The 14,374-nt window shown below is 50.0% G+C and overlaps 3 protein-coding genes across 3 annotated transcripts; 2 read left to right on the top strand and 1 right to left on the bottom strand.

Annotated features, from left to right (window-relative positions):
- The first annotated feature begins 1,235 nt into the window (after window positions 1-1,235).
- On the top strand, window positions 1,236-3,547 carry ATP6V1F (ATPase H+ transporting V1 subunit F). Its single transcript, XM_051961926.1, has 2 exons — window positions 1,236-1,458; window positions 3,108-3,547. Exons 1-2 carry the CDS (start codon window positions 1,301-1,303, stop codon window positions 3,307-3,309), a joined length of 360 nt encoding a protein of 119 aa, XP_051817886.1. The 5' UTR covers window positions 1,236-1,300; the 3' UTR covers window positions 3,310-3,547.
- Window positions 3,548-4,274: 727 nt separating this feature from the next.
- ATP6V1FNB (ATP6V1F neighbor) lies at window positions 4,275-5,545 on the top strand. Its single transcript, XM_051961091.1, has 2 exons — window positions 4,275-4,975; window positions 5,436-5,545. The coding sequence occupies exons 1-2, from the start codon at window positions 4,558-4,560 to the stop codon at window positions 5,543-5,545; spliced, it is 528 nt and encodes a 175-aa protein (XP_051817051.1). The 5' UTR covers window positions 4,275-4,557.
- A 48-nt stretch (window positions 5,546-5,593) lies between these two features.
- On the bottom strand, window positions 5,594-8,315 carry LOC127537816 (uncharacterized). The gene is made up of 4 exons (XM_051961089.1): window positions 6,642-8,315; window positions 6,391-6,537; window positions 5,962-6,287; window positions 5,594-5,867 (listed from the first exon to the last, which is right to left on the bottom strand). The coding sequence occupies exons 1-4, from the start codon at window positions 7,776-7,778 to the stop codon at window positions 5,594-5,596; spliced, it is 1,884 nt and encodes a 627-aa protein (XP_051817049.1). The 5' UTR covers window positions 7,779-8,315.
- Between the last annotated feature and the right edge of the window lie 6,059 nt (window positions 8,316-14,374).

Here is a 14,374-nt window from a genome sequence, read left to right as displayed (position 1 = left end):
TCTGAATCTGACTTTGTTATTCTCTTGTCCAACTTTCTCCATATTTGTCACAAAATTAGGAGTACTTTACTTTGCTAAAATCTAGGTAACTTAGGGACGTTTTCGTAGATGACAATGAAGGTTAGATGACGTGTTTATCAACTTTGCAGATGATATAAAACTGGGAGGGAGAGCTGATGGCAATCAATATCCAAAAGTTTCATAAGATGAAATTTGACAGAGACATGTGAATTCTTACACTTGGGTTTTAAAAAATCAATTTCACAAATACAAGGTGAGATATTAAGTAGCAGCTTGCTGGAAAGACCTGGAGAATTTAAGGAGTCAACAACGTGATTTACAAGTTCCAAAAGATAATGAGCACCACAAAACCATCTAAAGTAGACGTGGCAAAATTACAAAGATCAAACATCATCCCTTTGCACAGACGGAAGGTCCACTGCGTGTTACATCCCACGTATTTTAATGTGTGCGTGCGGCGGGAATTGTGTTTTTCTTGCTTTCTCAGGGGGGAAGGGGAGAAAAAGAAGGCGAGTCAGATCTTTTGGCAATAACTTCTGATAAGTTAGGTTAGAGGGAATGGCTATTCCCCGAGACAGAGGAGGAGAAGGGGAGGGGGATGCGGGACGCAAAAATACAAAGGATATCAATCAAGTTTGCTTAAAAAGTTTGGAAGGCCGTTCACTGTCTGCGCCATCCCCGACGCTTCCTGGCATTTGGAGGTTCTCCCTTCCTCGGTGTCTCCTCAGGGGTGGGTACCCTCCCACCTCCAATCTCCCAGGGTTCGGTAGAGAAACGAGCCCAGGCTCCGAAGTCGGAGGCACCCTCCCAGCCGCCTCGAAGTGAAAGGGCTCAGGCTAGGATGCCTCGGTGCGCCCCCCACCTCTCCCTCGGCGATCCTCCGCTCCAGCCAATGGCTCGGTCGCATTCTCCTGTCATCCCCGAAGGCGGGGTAGGGTACTGTTTTGCCCTTACCTAGCCCGGGGTTTTATGGAGTCGCAAGGAACTATGGGATCGAGCCGCACGGAGCTCCGGGAATGGTAGTTTTAAGGTCGGAAACTACTCGGTTTGGCGCAGGCGCAGCGGAGTTTCGAGAGCTGGACTAATCACAGGCCTGCTCAGAGCCGGGGCGGAGGGAGGAGGCCGTGAAGAACAGCCAACCACAAGCAACGCGCATGTCTCGAGAAGAAAGGTTGCCGCCCCCTCAACATTGTGGCGAACTAAGGGGGCGGGCGGTGGGAGGAGCCAGCGTAAGAGGGGCTTCTACCTTTCCGCCTCTCCCCTCCCGGCAGCGTTCGCCATGGCCGCGCGAGGGAAGCTGATCGCGGTGATCGGAGACGAGGACACTGTTACCGGTTTCCTGCTGGGTGGCATCGGGGAGCTCAACAAGCACCGCCACCCGAACTTTCTGGTGGTGGAGAAGGACACGACCATCAATGAAATCGAGGACACCTTCCGGTACGGTGGCCCTCAGGGTTCCTCCTGTGTCCTACCCCCGCGGGAGCGCGAGGTGGGAACGGGGCTGCTGGGGACGAGGGAGAGGAGGGCCGGGGGAGGCCTTGCCCCGGGGCGTTCGTCGGCTATCGAAGCCCAGAGAGGCCTCTCCTTCCCTGTCCGACGTGGTTTCCTCCCCTCCTCCAGCACCGCCGGGCCGGGCGCAGCCTCCCTCCCTTCCCCGAGCCCCGGGCGGAGACAGTCAGCCCATCATATGACTGTACATCAGAGCAGAAAGGGGACGGCGTCATTCTGGGGTGACCGATAGTTCCGCCCGTGGGACTCCCCCTCTAGGCTAATGCGGGACCCTCCCCGTCACCGAAGCTTGGTGGAGCCCTCGGGCTCTCGGAGGACAGGGACAGGGCTCCGCTCACAGCCACCGCTGGCGTCCAGTGAGAAGGAGCCCCCGAGCTCGTCCAGCCCCCGGCTTCTTACGCTGGGTCCTGGCCCCACGTGGGGGTCCCTACTATTTTGCGGCCCCAAAATTTCGATCTGTCTTCAGTAAATGCTTCCTTCGTGTACCTGTTGTGTATACCTGTGTAACGCCTCGGGCCAAAAGGGATCTCGAGTGGAAAAAGCTTACCCAGCCCTGTCTAGTCCAGCCCCTCTCTTTTTACCGAGAAGGTAACTCGAGTCCTAAAAAGATTCGTTTTTATGCTACAGGTGACCCAGGTACTGGGTGGCTCTTATCTGCATCCTCTTATCTCCCCTCCTTTCCCTTTGTTTTTCAAAGGAGGAATCTGATTGAGATTGTTCCCCAGCTGGGGGCAGCGGCTATCTTTTGCTGCTTTTTTGGTTATCTCTTAGTGCTGTGGGCTTAATAAATGTTTAATAATGGATTTGGGGCCTTGTGTGGTGGTTGGGCCGAGGACACCTGGGCTTGGGAATGGCAGACCCTGAATTCTTCTTGCATAATAAGGGCCAAATTCCCACCGAGAAGCCAAATAGTCTTGGACTACTCCTGTGTTCTGTAAGGGGAGTACTTGGTGGTATTGTGTGACCTATGTTGCTTTCTTCAGATCCCGTGTCTCTGTTTTACCCCAAACAGTCAGCTCCCAGTGTTTCAGGCTCTGGCTGGTTCCTGCTGCTTAGGGCCGGCTAAACTCAATTCTCCCGCACAGCACTGGCTCTCAGGTGGGGTTCTTGTGCTGGGAGAAAGAAGGTGAAATCCTTAAGGCAAAGCCACCATGAGAACAATCCCCTTTTAAAAACTAGATCCCTTTTAATACCCATTATTTATTTAGTGGGTCCTAAACTCCTGGAGTTCCAGATTTGGTTTGGTTTTATTTCTGGGGCACAGGGGGGCAAAAGGGAGCAAGAGGAGTTTCTTAGCTTCTTTAGCAAGGAAAAATGAAGGATCTAGAGAGTTTTTAGTTGGTTCACTTTTTTTCCCCAGTGGAACTAGAACTGAGTCAATATATGTAGGCCACATCCATTTTCTAGAAGAGCTTCCTCTTCTCTGAGGTCCCTTATCATAGCACTTATCTATAGGTTTCATATACACTTCCAGGATCCTCCCCCACACACCTCACAACTTGAGGAGTGAAGATTAGTCTATATCAATTCTCTGGCCTTGACTATCTTCCTTTCTCTTTGCCAATCCTCCTCCACAGGCAATTTCTGAATCGGGATGACATCGGTATCATCCTTATCAATCAGTATATTGCTGAAATGGTGCGACATGCACTGGATGCCCACACACGTTCAATACCTGCTGTTTTGGAGATCCCTTCCAAGGAACATCCCTACGATGCAGCCAAGGACTCCATCCTACGTCGTGCCCGAGGCATGTTCACTGCTGAAGATCTTCGCTAAGGGACAACCCATATTACCCTTCCTATAATATTCCACTACTGAAATGAAAAGGGGGAGGGCTCATGGTACTTGCCATTTGTTGGGCCCTGAAGTAAATCTAAGACAGAATGAAGACTGGAAAACATAAAGCCCAGCTCCTTAAATGTTTCCCTCTTTTGTTCCCTCTTCCTTCTTCTGGTTGATTTTGTGCTGTCTTTATCTTATGTCAATGCTAAATTAAAGTTCATTTCCCCAGGAATCTTTTTTTTGGGGGGGGTTGGGGACTTGTAAAGGGTGTGTCTGCTTCAGAAATGGAAGCCAAAATTGGGCTTGATTTCTCCCTACCCTGCTATCTCCTTGGGCTGGAAAGAGACTGCAGGGTTCAGAAACATGGGAGCAAGCTGAAAGTAGCTAGAGAAGGCTATGACCCTTGTGGTTCTGGAATGAGGATCTTAAGCTCCTTATTCTAGGCCTGGACCTTAGAAGTCATCTGGTTCCCAACTTCATAAACTAGCTCGAAACCCCATGTAGGATTTTGCAGCTGAAGGTGGGGGTTATGAAATTATGATTGATTATCAGTAAATGTTTTGATTTGTATACCTGTTTTATATGCCTACATACCCAGAATTATGTAAAAATTTCTCAGACAAAAAGGAGTCTTGAGTGGATAAAGTTTAAGAAGCCCTGACATCTCACATATTTCACAGGTGAGAAAACAGGGCCAGAGAGATGAAATGACCCATTTCCCAAAGTCACACAAATCACAGATCATTAGATTCCACATGAGGTTCTATAGCATGGTCTGCTTAGAGGAGGAGAATCCCAGTATGATGTTAAGAATAAAGCCTTGCTTCCAGGGCTAAGGACATCACTTACATTAGGGTCAGGGATGCTTCCTAAAGTGTGTTCCTCCATCCCAGGGGCTTGTAGGAAAGAAAAGGAATGGGAGCCCTGTCTAGGCAGAGGGAAGGCAGCATATGGAATCCCTGGGACTGTATGAGGTGAGGCCAGGTTGCCAAGGCAACTGCTGTCCCTGAGGCCGTTGTTGCCTTAACCTCTCCGGAGGCAGTTTGCCTCTTGGGTTGCCTTAGCCCAGGTAGCCCTTCATCCCTGAGGCTGTTGTTGCCTTAACCTCTCAGAAGGTCTGTTCACCCCTTGTTGCCTTAGCCCAGGTAGCCCTCCGTCGCTGAGGCTGTTGCCTTAACCTCCCAGGAGGCCCTTTGCCCCTTCAGTTGCCTTAGCCCGGGTAGCCCTTCTCCCTGGGCCACCATGGCGCGGCACCTCAATATGGACACACAGCGACTAAACTTCTGGAAAGAAGAACACCTAAAGGAGATGATGTTGCGTTGTGATTGGCACCGAAAGTACGCGGCGAAGGTGAAAGCCAAGCAGATGGCAAGGGATGCCACAAGAAAGGGCTTCAAACTGCCTACCTTGGGCCCCAAGGCCCCACCTTCTCCTCCTCCTCCACCAAAAGAGCCTCCCAAAGCCCCTCCTCCCGTTGTGGAGACTCCGGTAGAGTCAGAAATGTTCCCAGTGCCACCTGAAATACGGGAACTCCTTTACCAGGGAATCTCTCATGATTTCCAGGGTCGCTTCAACTATTTGCAAAAACGCAGAATTACCAAGCCAGAAGATCGCTACCTCTTCCCCGTCACTACCAACTTCACTTACGGCTGGCAGTTGGGTAAGACCACGTCCCTAGAAAAAACCAGACCCCCTTCCCCCAATCTCTTAAACCACTTTGTGGCTCCTCACCTTCCCGTTTTCACGTTATGCCTTGTGTTGCTACTGCTGGGGTTTAGGTGAGGGCAGAAAGGTGAAAAAGGAAGCTAATCCACCGCTTCTTCCATCTTGTTCATTGTCCCCACCCTCACCACTGAATGGAGCTAAGGCTACCACTAGTTGTAAGGCCCATTTGTGAACTGGGAAAAGGTGTGAAGGCCTCTGATCTGCCTCCACTTAAATACTTTTATCATTGTCCCCTCCCATACATCAGCCATTCAGAACCCCTCATTTTATTTATTCACTAATACCAATGAAATGGGAGCCACAATCACTTGCGCCTCACAAAGCAAGATTCCCCCATTCCCCTCCCCTTCTTACTCCAGGAGCGCAGCCCCAGCTTTTGCCCTCTCTTCTCCCAGGCACCCCAGTGGAACGAAAGATGGTCTCCTGTAAGATGTGCCGAATAGAAACCTTCTTCCGCAAGAATGGGGCCTTTGCGCTACTGGACCCTAAGGACTTAGCCCTCTGACCTTGGGCTTGGGGGGAGGGTGGGCAGGGAAATGGAGATTACATGCCCTCAGGTGGGGCAAAGCTGGCTCCCTCTGTGGTGGGTGTATATGTCTGGGTTTCCTGGGCACTTGGGGTTGGTTAAATCCCTGGCCTTTCTGTAGTTCTGGCCAGTGCCGCTGCCATCTGGTTTCAGGCCATCAGGGAGCATTCCACTGCCTTTCTCCTCATCCCCTTGGCTACTAACCCTCCTCAGGCCCCAAGAGAGCTGGCCCAGAGCTGGGAGGAGTCGGTTCTCCCCAGTCCTTTGGGGTCGCAGTAGCTCCTGGAAATTTCTAGTGTTCCTGGGGGAGACAGCCACCATCAGGTCATGCACCAAACTGTGCATCCCTTGCCCTTGCCCAGGAGAACCCCCCCTTCCCCCAGATGATCTCTCACCGCTCCCGTTGGGCCCGCAGCATCCCCGTCCTTTCCTTGTGTCGTTGTTCCAGCTGCTCCCGCAGGGCGCACCTCTGCCGGGCTATGTCGCCCTGGTGGGTCGGAGACCAAGTAAGCCCATGGTTCTCTGCAGAGCCAGGACACCCAGCAACAGGCGGCAGTGCCAGATGCTCCCCCATCAGCCTGAGACCAGGGCCTTTCTCCTCCTTCCCTTCCCCCCTCTCCCAGGGACTTGCCTGCATTCGGGGCTGGGGGGGAGTGATCGGGGACCTCAGGAGGTCCTCCCCTGAGCGGCGATTCCTGGCGATGCACAGGCGCTCCTGGACCTGAAGGCGGACGAGGACATTGTCCCAAGAGCCGAGGTCCTAGGGCCTGGCCTCCGAGACCAGTCATCTAGAGAGTGTCTCCCCTTCCTCTGGCCCCTCTTACCCTGAGCCTTTGCTGTTCTCGGTCCCTCTGGTGCCTTCTTCCAGCCTCCCCCTGTAGCTCCAGAAGCCTTTTCAGGGTCTTCTCTTGCTGGCTCGGAGTGAGACCCAGGAAAACCAACTCCTTGCTAGGGGGATTGCGGAGACGTTGCTGAAGTGGAAAAGAAAACGGGAAACTTCTGTCCATCCCTGCCAGCCATCAGTGCGACAGAAGCAGTCTGCCATCCTCAGGTAGCTTCATCCTTATTCATCTACCTTGAGCTCCACAGCCCTGGGATTTGGCAGCAGGGATGGTGGCTGAAACCGGCCATCTTCCATGTCCTTCAGTCTGTTCTCCACTAGCTCTGGTCCCTTTTTCCCACTGGCTCCTAAGGCTTGCTGGCTCTGCCCACAGAGTGTCCCCAGCCTGACTTCATCTTGTTCCCCAGGTCTGTGCAGTGCTGGGGTCTTCAATTGTTTGGTTTCCTGACTTGGCAGCCACTGCCCTTCTGATACAGCCCCCAGCTTCACTTGACCCCGGAGCTGTGGGGTGACCTTTTCCAGGGACCCTGAGATTTCTATTCCCCAGGTGGATGCAATTGCCTCTCCTTGACCCTGTAGGATCTTGTTTCTCTGAGGTTGCAAGATTGCCTTTTCCTGGGACTGTGAGTCCTCTTCTGGGGGAAACGGAGGGGTATCCTCTTTGGGAGGCTGCTTGGTCTCCTTTCTTTGAAGCATAATGGGACTCTCTCCCTGAGATCCTCCCTGTGGATTCTCCTTTCCCCATAATTTTAGAATATCCCCTTTCTGGAACTGTGAGACCTCTTCTTCATGGAATTGCAACTTGCCCCCTTCCAGGGAATGTAAGAACTGACTTCCTTGGCATTGAAAAATCTGTCTATAGACCTGTTTTTCCCTTTTCTGAACTGGTGGGATTTCCTCATGCCAGACCTGGGAGGTTTCTCCTCTCTGAGGTTCAGCAGTTTCTTTCATTAGGATTTGGGGAATTTTCCCTTTGTGGGCCTTTGGGGTTTCCTCCCTCTGAGCTTGGGAAATTTCTCTTTGTATTTCTGGAGTCTCCACTTGGGTCCAGAGAATCTCACCCCTCTGGACTTCTGGAGTTTCCTCCCTTTGAACCTGGGTCCACAGGGTCTCCTCTCCCTGAGCCCTTGGGGTTTCTTCCCTCTGGGTATTTTGGGTCTGAATCTGGGACCTCTCCTCTTTTTGAGTTCTTGGGAATTTCTCTCTCTGAACCTTTGAGGTCTCCTCCCTCCAGCTCTGGGAACTTTCCCCTTCGTGGTCCCTGGGGGTCTCTGTACCCACTAATGCCTGAGTTCCTGCCCTCTCCTGCTCAGGTTTGGCCTCCTTCTGTAAGACCTCCAGTTCCCGGAGGGGCCATAGCTCCCCTAGCATGAGAGTTTCTGGAGAATACAGAATCCGTGACGGTGGCTGGTAGGACCTCTGGGCCCTGAATTCTGGAAGGTTTCTCCCTATTCCTTGGCCTGAGTCCTAGAAAAAAGAGATAAATATATATATATATATATACTGGAACCTGACTTGTTTACAGCAAATCCCACTGAGACTCTGGGCCCTTAAGCCAGGGGTCAATGTCCCCAAAGACCTGAAGGAAGGTTAGATGTGTACTGAGTTCTATGAGGCAAATCTCTACTTCCACACCAGCTATTCTGCTCTCTCCTGGATTTTTGTCTTAATCCTAAAAAGGATTTCCATTTTATAAAGTATAATAGGGAACTTCTGTTTTGAGACATTCCATGTCTCCCCCACTTCCTCACTGATCACCCTCCTGGTAGAACACAGGCCCAGCCAACATCCCACCACATTCCCAATGATTCCTCCCCTCCCATGAGAAATAGGTGATGCTGAGACCCCTGACCCTCCCCCTCCCCCATCTCTAGCATGAATAAGAACCCCTGCAATGTTCCCCCCTTTAGTCTTTTTTGTCTGCCTAGGCTTCCCTTGTCCCTGGAGATGCTCTCAGCTGTGACATCAGGTTCTAGTGTAAATCCTGAAGGAAGAAAGGGAAGAGAGGATTATTAGAAGGCTTTCCATTTATGTCCGCTCCTTTTTCTCAAGCACCAGTTCCTCCTCTACGGAAGACTAGGACATCTGGGGACACTGAATCACAGGGAATCATAGGGAAGTTTTATGGCCCATAACGATGGGGAAGGGGGAAAGCATCCCAGCTTAGAACTTGGGTATGGCCATGGAGAGGAAAGAGACTTTAGTCCAGATTATCTCCAAACGTGGTAGCCTTACCCCTTTCCCCACAGGGCCTTGGACTTGGACCTCCCTAGCTTGGGTCCGGAGGGAGATCTGTATGTCTGTATGAGCAGAATGTGCTGAAGGGAGAATGTGTGAAGGACTATTTGCTGGGGCACGTGCCATGTATCTTTGCTGCTGGCTCTGAATTCAGGGTCCCCACTTTGATTATGTCTGCTGGCTTCCACCTCCCTTTTACTTTATTCTCCTAGAAGCAAGAGAAGGGGAAGGTTCTTGGGTTCTGAAGCTGGGGGTCTTACTCGGCTCCTCCCCAGGCTGTTCTCGCTGGCTTTTCTTGAGCATACCTTCCAGCTCCCAGGTATCATCCCCAACCTCAGACTCTGGACCTTTGAGGAAAGAGGAAGTAATTGTCCCCCAGCCCAGAGAACGCAGACCCATCCCTCCCTGCCAGATGTGATCGCTTACCCAGGGCTGCCCATGCCGGCGTTCCGGGGCTCTCCCCGCTCTGCTCCGGCTCTGTGCCTCCTTCGGCACTGGCTGTGCTCTGCATTGCTGCACAGCCTTGGGCCCCACACCTGTGGTCCAACCAGAGCAGTCAGTCACCCGACAGGAGGCTTGGCAAAGCAGGAACGAGCCGGGACCACGGGATGACCAAAACCAGCCTCTCCCCCTCCAGGGTTTGCCATCTACGATTATTTGTCTCTTGAACGGCACCTCCAGGATAGACCCATCCATGCTCCTCTTCTGCAGCTCTGAAGCTGCTCTCAGTGCAGGACCTGGGCCCTGGGCCAAGAAGGCCTCCCCCTGTAACCCCGACCCATCTCCCAGGGAACGCCCCTTGTTCCCTCTCAGCTTGTCTCAGGAACAGAAGCCTGGGAGGAGGAGAAGCCAGCACTGACTGAATTAAAAGAGAGCGAAGGGGAAGTCTGAACTGAGGCTTTCGCCTTTAGTCCAACCCTCAACTAAGGCCTAGGAAAATGTAACAACTTGCCCACTTAGGACACTCTAGGTGTCCTGAGTCCAAGTGAGTTTCCTTTCCACGGCATTGCATCACCTCCCAGAAACGACCCCTTTACTTGTGATTTGCACCTGGGTCCCCCTGCTCTGGAGAGGGCATCTGGTGGGTGACAGGAAGGGACCCTGAATACAGGATAAGGCTTAATTAAGAGATGGTGCTGGGAGCAAAAGGAAGAGGGAAAGCATTCATTAGGCACTCTGCTCTTGGGGTGGGGGAGCACAGGAAACCATTAAAGAGGACTCACTTTTCCAAAAGCTGTTGATTTCGCTTCCGGATATCCCTCTCCTGGGCCAGCCTCCAGTGCCGGGGATGCTGGGGAGGAGATGCTGAAGGGGGCTCGAGGCCTCAAGCCACCTTAGGGATCTGACTTCTACCCTATCCTCATTCTCTTGCCTCCTTTCAGCTGCAGATCTTTCCCCAAAACAGCCTAAGGGGGAGGCAGGAGGCTCTGATCTTCCCCTAAGCTTTTGCAGCCATCCCTGGGGAAGGTGACAAAACTATAGGATCCCAGAATTTAAGATAAAAATGGTCACAGAGCTCCTAAGTCCCTGGCCCAGGTCTCCTGACTTCCACTTCAGACTCTATCCCACCCAGACCCTTGGCCACTCCTTCTGAGGGAGTCTGTCCCCCAAATAAGACACTTGGACCAGCCACTCCACTGGGATTCCTCCATCATTCCACAATGTCACACTGCCCCAGCAAGTGGTCAATCACCCACTGAGCCACTGATCCTGGAGGGAAGACCGGGAGGAAGGCTGGTGCAGGACAGGGCCTGCTGACTCATGGTCCTGGTGAGACCCAGAGAAATGGGGCTTTAAAGAGACTTGCCTTCCTTTTCCCACTTAGGTCTTGTTCCACTAAGCCACCCTGCCTCTCTTCTCCTGTGGCCAACACCACCTCCTCCCTGGCTTGTCTCTCCCCTTCTCACCCCCAACTCACCAGCTCCTCTTCCCCCCAGGCCCAGATGTGGGGCTCCTGGGTATGATTGCCTGAGTTCCTGACCTCATCCCAAGGGCTTCTGAACTGTCCCCCTCTTGGCCAGAAAAGACTAAGTCCAGCCCCAGTCAGCAGTTCCAGGTCCCACAGAACCTGAGGGAAGGTGAAAATGGAGGGGTGTAAGGGAAGGGTGACTATGAGGGGGTGGGAATGGGCCCGTCCTTGGTGCCCTGTACCTGTTCCTGCTCCTGCCGTCTCCTCTCCATCTCCAGCAACACCAAAGGTAGTTCAAGTTCCTGAGGGCTGTTGGCCCCACGTACCTGGGAGTTCCCGACAATGGGGTCAGGCCCCAACCCTGGCATTTGGCTGCCACTTTATTCTCCCTTCCCCACCTCTGCCTACCTGCTGCACCGCCACCAGGAGCTCCTCAAACCTGGCAGGAGCTTGGAAGAGCTGCTGGTAAAGAGTTAGTATTTGCCCCGAGGGGAAGGGGAGCTGAGGATCCTGGACCGCCGCATCCGACTCCATGGGGTGAGTGCAGCCCCTTGCCTGTTGTCCCATGAAACCTGAAGACACAGACATAGCTAATCCCCACCTCCCATCAGCTCTCCAAGGGCACCCCTGAAACCCCCCTCCCTTGTATTCATCTGAAGCTGGAAGAGACAGGACCCCTTTTTAAAAGGAGAGTCTTGCCTCCAGAGGCTCCTCAATGACCCTTAGGAAGTATGGAAATAATAGTGAAGAGGAAAATAAATGGAAGAAAGGAAGGGACAATTCTATCCCCTCAATAATGCAGAAGTCTCTTGACACCTGAGCTGACCCACCGAAGAGGCACCTGTTGGGAGCAGGGAGAGACTGAGCCAGTTCAGTGTAATGTTCCATGGCCCCATTTATGGAAATTTTATAGTTACACTGGGGGAAGCAAAGTTTCTTGATGACTTTGCCAGTGTTTGGTCAGGGAACCAAAAAATCACTGGAGAATTCAGAATTCAGGGAAAAAAATGTATTTATGTGGGAATTGGAAAATTTGCCCAATATTACATAGCTAACAAATTGCAAGAGTGGGATTTGAGCCCCAGGCAAAGCAGAAGAAATGGGTAGAAGTTGAAAAGAGGCCGGCTTAGGATTGATAAGAATTTCTTAAAAGCTAGAGCAATCCAAAAAGTGGTATGTGCTGCTGCTGCAGGTCCTGTCTCAAATAATTGTATTAAGTCTGCAGGGGGGAGGGGAGGGAAAGGAGGAAGGGGACAGGATTTTGCTCCAGGGCCCTAGAAATCAGATGAGGTTGACAGCAGCTGTACTCTGGCAGGTAGTAACAACTGAATCTACCAATTACCAAGAAAATAGTTAAAACAGAAAGCTACCAGATTGTTTGTTTCTTCAGGCTGGCGTCCTTACTCTAAGTAAGGTCTTTCCCAGCCCTGCCCGGCCCTGCCCTTCTCCCTCCCTTGAGATCAGTCTCCCCACCAGTAGCCTCTATAGACAGAGCTGCTGAGACCTCCACCCTGGCCCCTTTGGCCAGTTGAGCTTTGTGTCTCAAGGCTTAAGGTCCCTTGCTGAAGTCCACCACCTCTCCCTTTGAATTTGTCTCATTAAGGTGATTTGAGAACTTCTTTCATGTGGCTCGTTCAAGATACCAGAATTTCTAGTTATGGCCCTACATCTCATTGAAGGTTTTTAAAGGACTCCTTGTTAGGAATGATACAGGGACTTCTTGCAGCAGCCCTGGAGGGTCCTCTTGAGTCTCCATTGTTCCAAATGTAGTGCTTCCACTAATTTTCTCTCCTCCCACTAATTTTCTCTCCTCCCCTTCTTCTACTCCTCTATTTTCTTTGTGGCCTTTACAAATATAGTGTTTCAGAGACTAGAAATGATTGAGAATAGTGAAAGAGGCCATCAAGGAGTTAGGAATACAGGATGGTGGGGTTTTTTGAACCTCTGTACCCTCATCTTTCCCCAATGTTGTAGGAATTGGATTTATTGGCTGTTCATCCTCACCAAAAGGTAACTCTGGAAAGATGGTAATGTAGGAACTCACCTGAACTCTCCCAAATTCACCTCCAAACAATTACAAAATAAGGGCTCGAAATAAAAGGTAGCTCAGAATGAGCCAAGCCTCTTGTCTCTCACTCATCTCTCACCAGTAGTCAAGCAATAACTTTCCATTCAGGGAGAAGAGTAAATATGTGTCTATGGTAATCTTATGCTGGGATTGGAAATATGGGAGATAGACCATTGGGAAGAAAAACCTGTTGGAAACTATAGGATTGACAGGTATATGGGCTTGAATTGTTCTTATTTTGAGGTAGTAGAAATGTTCTAGCTATCTGTAATTCTTTCTCTGTCCCTCAATGGAGGAAAGCAAAGTTAGTGTACCTTTACATAGTTAAGTGATTACAGGACAGGACAGACATTACATGACAGAACCTTGTGGGTGAACCTGCCATAAGCTAGATATGCCTCTGCAAGCTTTCTGATATACTGTGAGTGAACCTGAGCCTAGTCCAGAGAATCCATATGGATGAATCCCAAATTCTGCTGAGATGGGCTGTAGAGAAGATGATGGGCAGCCCCATTTATGGCTGGCTCAGGGGCAATCAGGAACAGCCAGGCAAAGTCTAGACGAAATTTTAGAATAACTCAGGAAGTGTAGGGCCTAGTCTGGGACTGGATAGGTTCATCTTATGTAGAACCTAGTTACCTTATCTTGAAGTATATTTACAGAATTTGTATTTCTTTTTCCCTTAAAAATAAATCCTAGAAAAACATCTTTTTGACACTGACTCACACCTAACACCATATACCAAGTAAGGTTGAAATGGGTTTATGATATTATAAGCAAATTAGAAGAACAAAGGATAGTTTACCTCTCAGATCTGTGGAGAATAAAGGAATTTGTGACTAAAGAAGAAATGGAATTCATTATTGAACAAGAAAAAGATAATTTTGATTACATTAAGTTAAGTTTTGTATAAACAAAACTAATGCAGACAAATTTAGAAGGGAAGCAATAACTGGGAAAACATTTTTATATTCAAAGGTTCAGACAAAGGCCTCCTTTCTAAGATACATAGAGAATTGACTCCAATTTATAAGAATTCAAGCCATTGATAAGTGGTCAAAGGATATGAACAGACAATTTTCAGATAAAGAAATTAAAACCATTTCTAGTCATATGAAAAGGTGCTCCAAATCACTATTGATCAAAGAAATGCAAATTAAGACAACTTTGAGGTACCACTACATACTTCTCAGATTGGCTAAAATGACAGGAAAAGATAATGACAATCATTGGAGGAGATGTGGGAAAATTGGGATATTAATACATTGTTGATGGAGTTGTGAAATGATCCAACCATTCTGGAGAGCAATTTGGAATTATGTCCAAAGGGATATCAAATTGTGCATACCCCCTTTGATCTAGCAGTGTCTCTGCTAGATCTGTATCCCAAAGAGATTATAAAGGAGGGAAAAGGGAGCCACATGTGCAAAAATGTTTGTGGCAGCCCTTTTTGTAATGGCAAGAAATTGGAAACTGAGTGGATGCCCATCAGTTGGAGAATGGCTGAATAAGTTATGGTATATGAATATTATGGACTATTATTTTTCTAAAAGAAATGATCAGCAGGATGATTTCAGAGAGGCCTGAAGAGACTTTTATGAATTGATGCTAAGTGAAATGAGCAGAACCAAGAGATCACTGTACATGGCAACAAGAAGAGTATACTAAGATCAATTCTTATGAACATGACTCTTCAACACACTGAGATGATTCAGGTGGGTTCCAATCATCTTGTGATGAAGAGAGCTATCT

This window comes from Antechinus flavipes, chromosome 5 (genome assembly GCF_016432865.1).
Source record: "Antechinus flavipes isolate AdamAnt ecotype Samford, QLD, Australia chromosome 5, AdamAnt_v2, whole genome shotgun sequence".
Classification (NCBI taxonomy): domain Eukaryota; kingdom Metazoa; phylum Chordata; class Mammalia; order Dasyuromorphia; family Dasyuridae; genus Antechinus; species Antechinus flavipes.
The sequence above is the reverse complement of the archived record's forward strand: the minus strand, read 5'-3'. Positions and strand labels throughout refer to the sequence as shown.

What these genes read in the sequence shown, in the direction of transcription:
- ATP6V1FNB (XM_051961091.1), top strand. Translation starts at nt 4,558, where the DNA reads ATGGCGCGGCACCTCAATATGGACACACAGCGACTAAACTTCTGGAAA. An exon ending in CACTTACGGCTGGCAGTTGG is followed by an intron (nt 4,976 to 5,435) that starts GTAAGACCACGT and finishes CTCTTCTCCCAG; the next exon opens with GCACCCCAGTGGAACGAAAG.
- LOC127537816 (XM_051961089.1), bottom strand. Translation starts at nt 7,778, where the DNA reads ATGCTAGGGGAGCTATGGCCCCTCCGGGAACTGGAGGTCTTACAGAAG. An exon ending in CCAGGGCTGTGGAGCTCAAG is followed by an intron (nt 6,538 to 6,641) that starts GTAGATGAATAA and finishes TTTCCACTTCAG; the next exon opens with CAACGTCTCCGCAATCCCCC. An exon ending in CTGCGGGCCCAACGGGAGCG is followed by an intron (nt 5,868 to 5,961) that starts GTGAGAGATCAT and finishes TGTCTCCCCCAG; the next exon opens with GAACACTAGAAATTTCCAGG.
- ATP6V1F (XM_051961926.1), top strand. Translation starts at nt 1,301, where the DNA reads ATGGCCGCGCGAGGGAAGCTGATCGCGGTGATCGGAGACGAGGACACT. An exon ending in GAAATCGAGGACACCTTCCG is followed by an intron (nt 1,459 to 3,107) that starts GTACGGTGGCCC and finishes CCTCCTCCACAG; the next exon opens with GCAATTTCTGAATCGGGATG.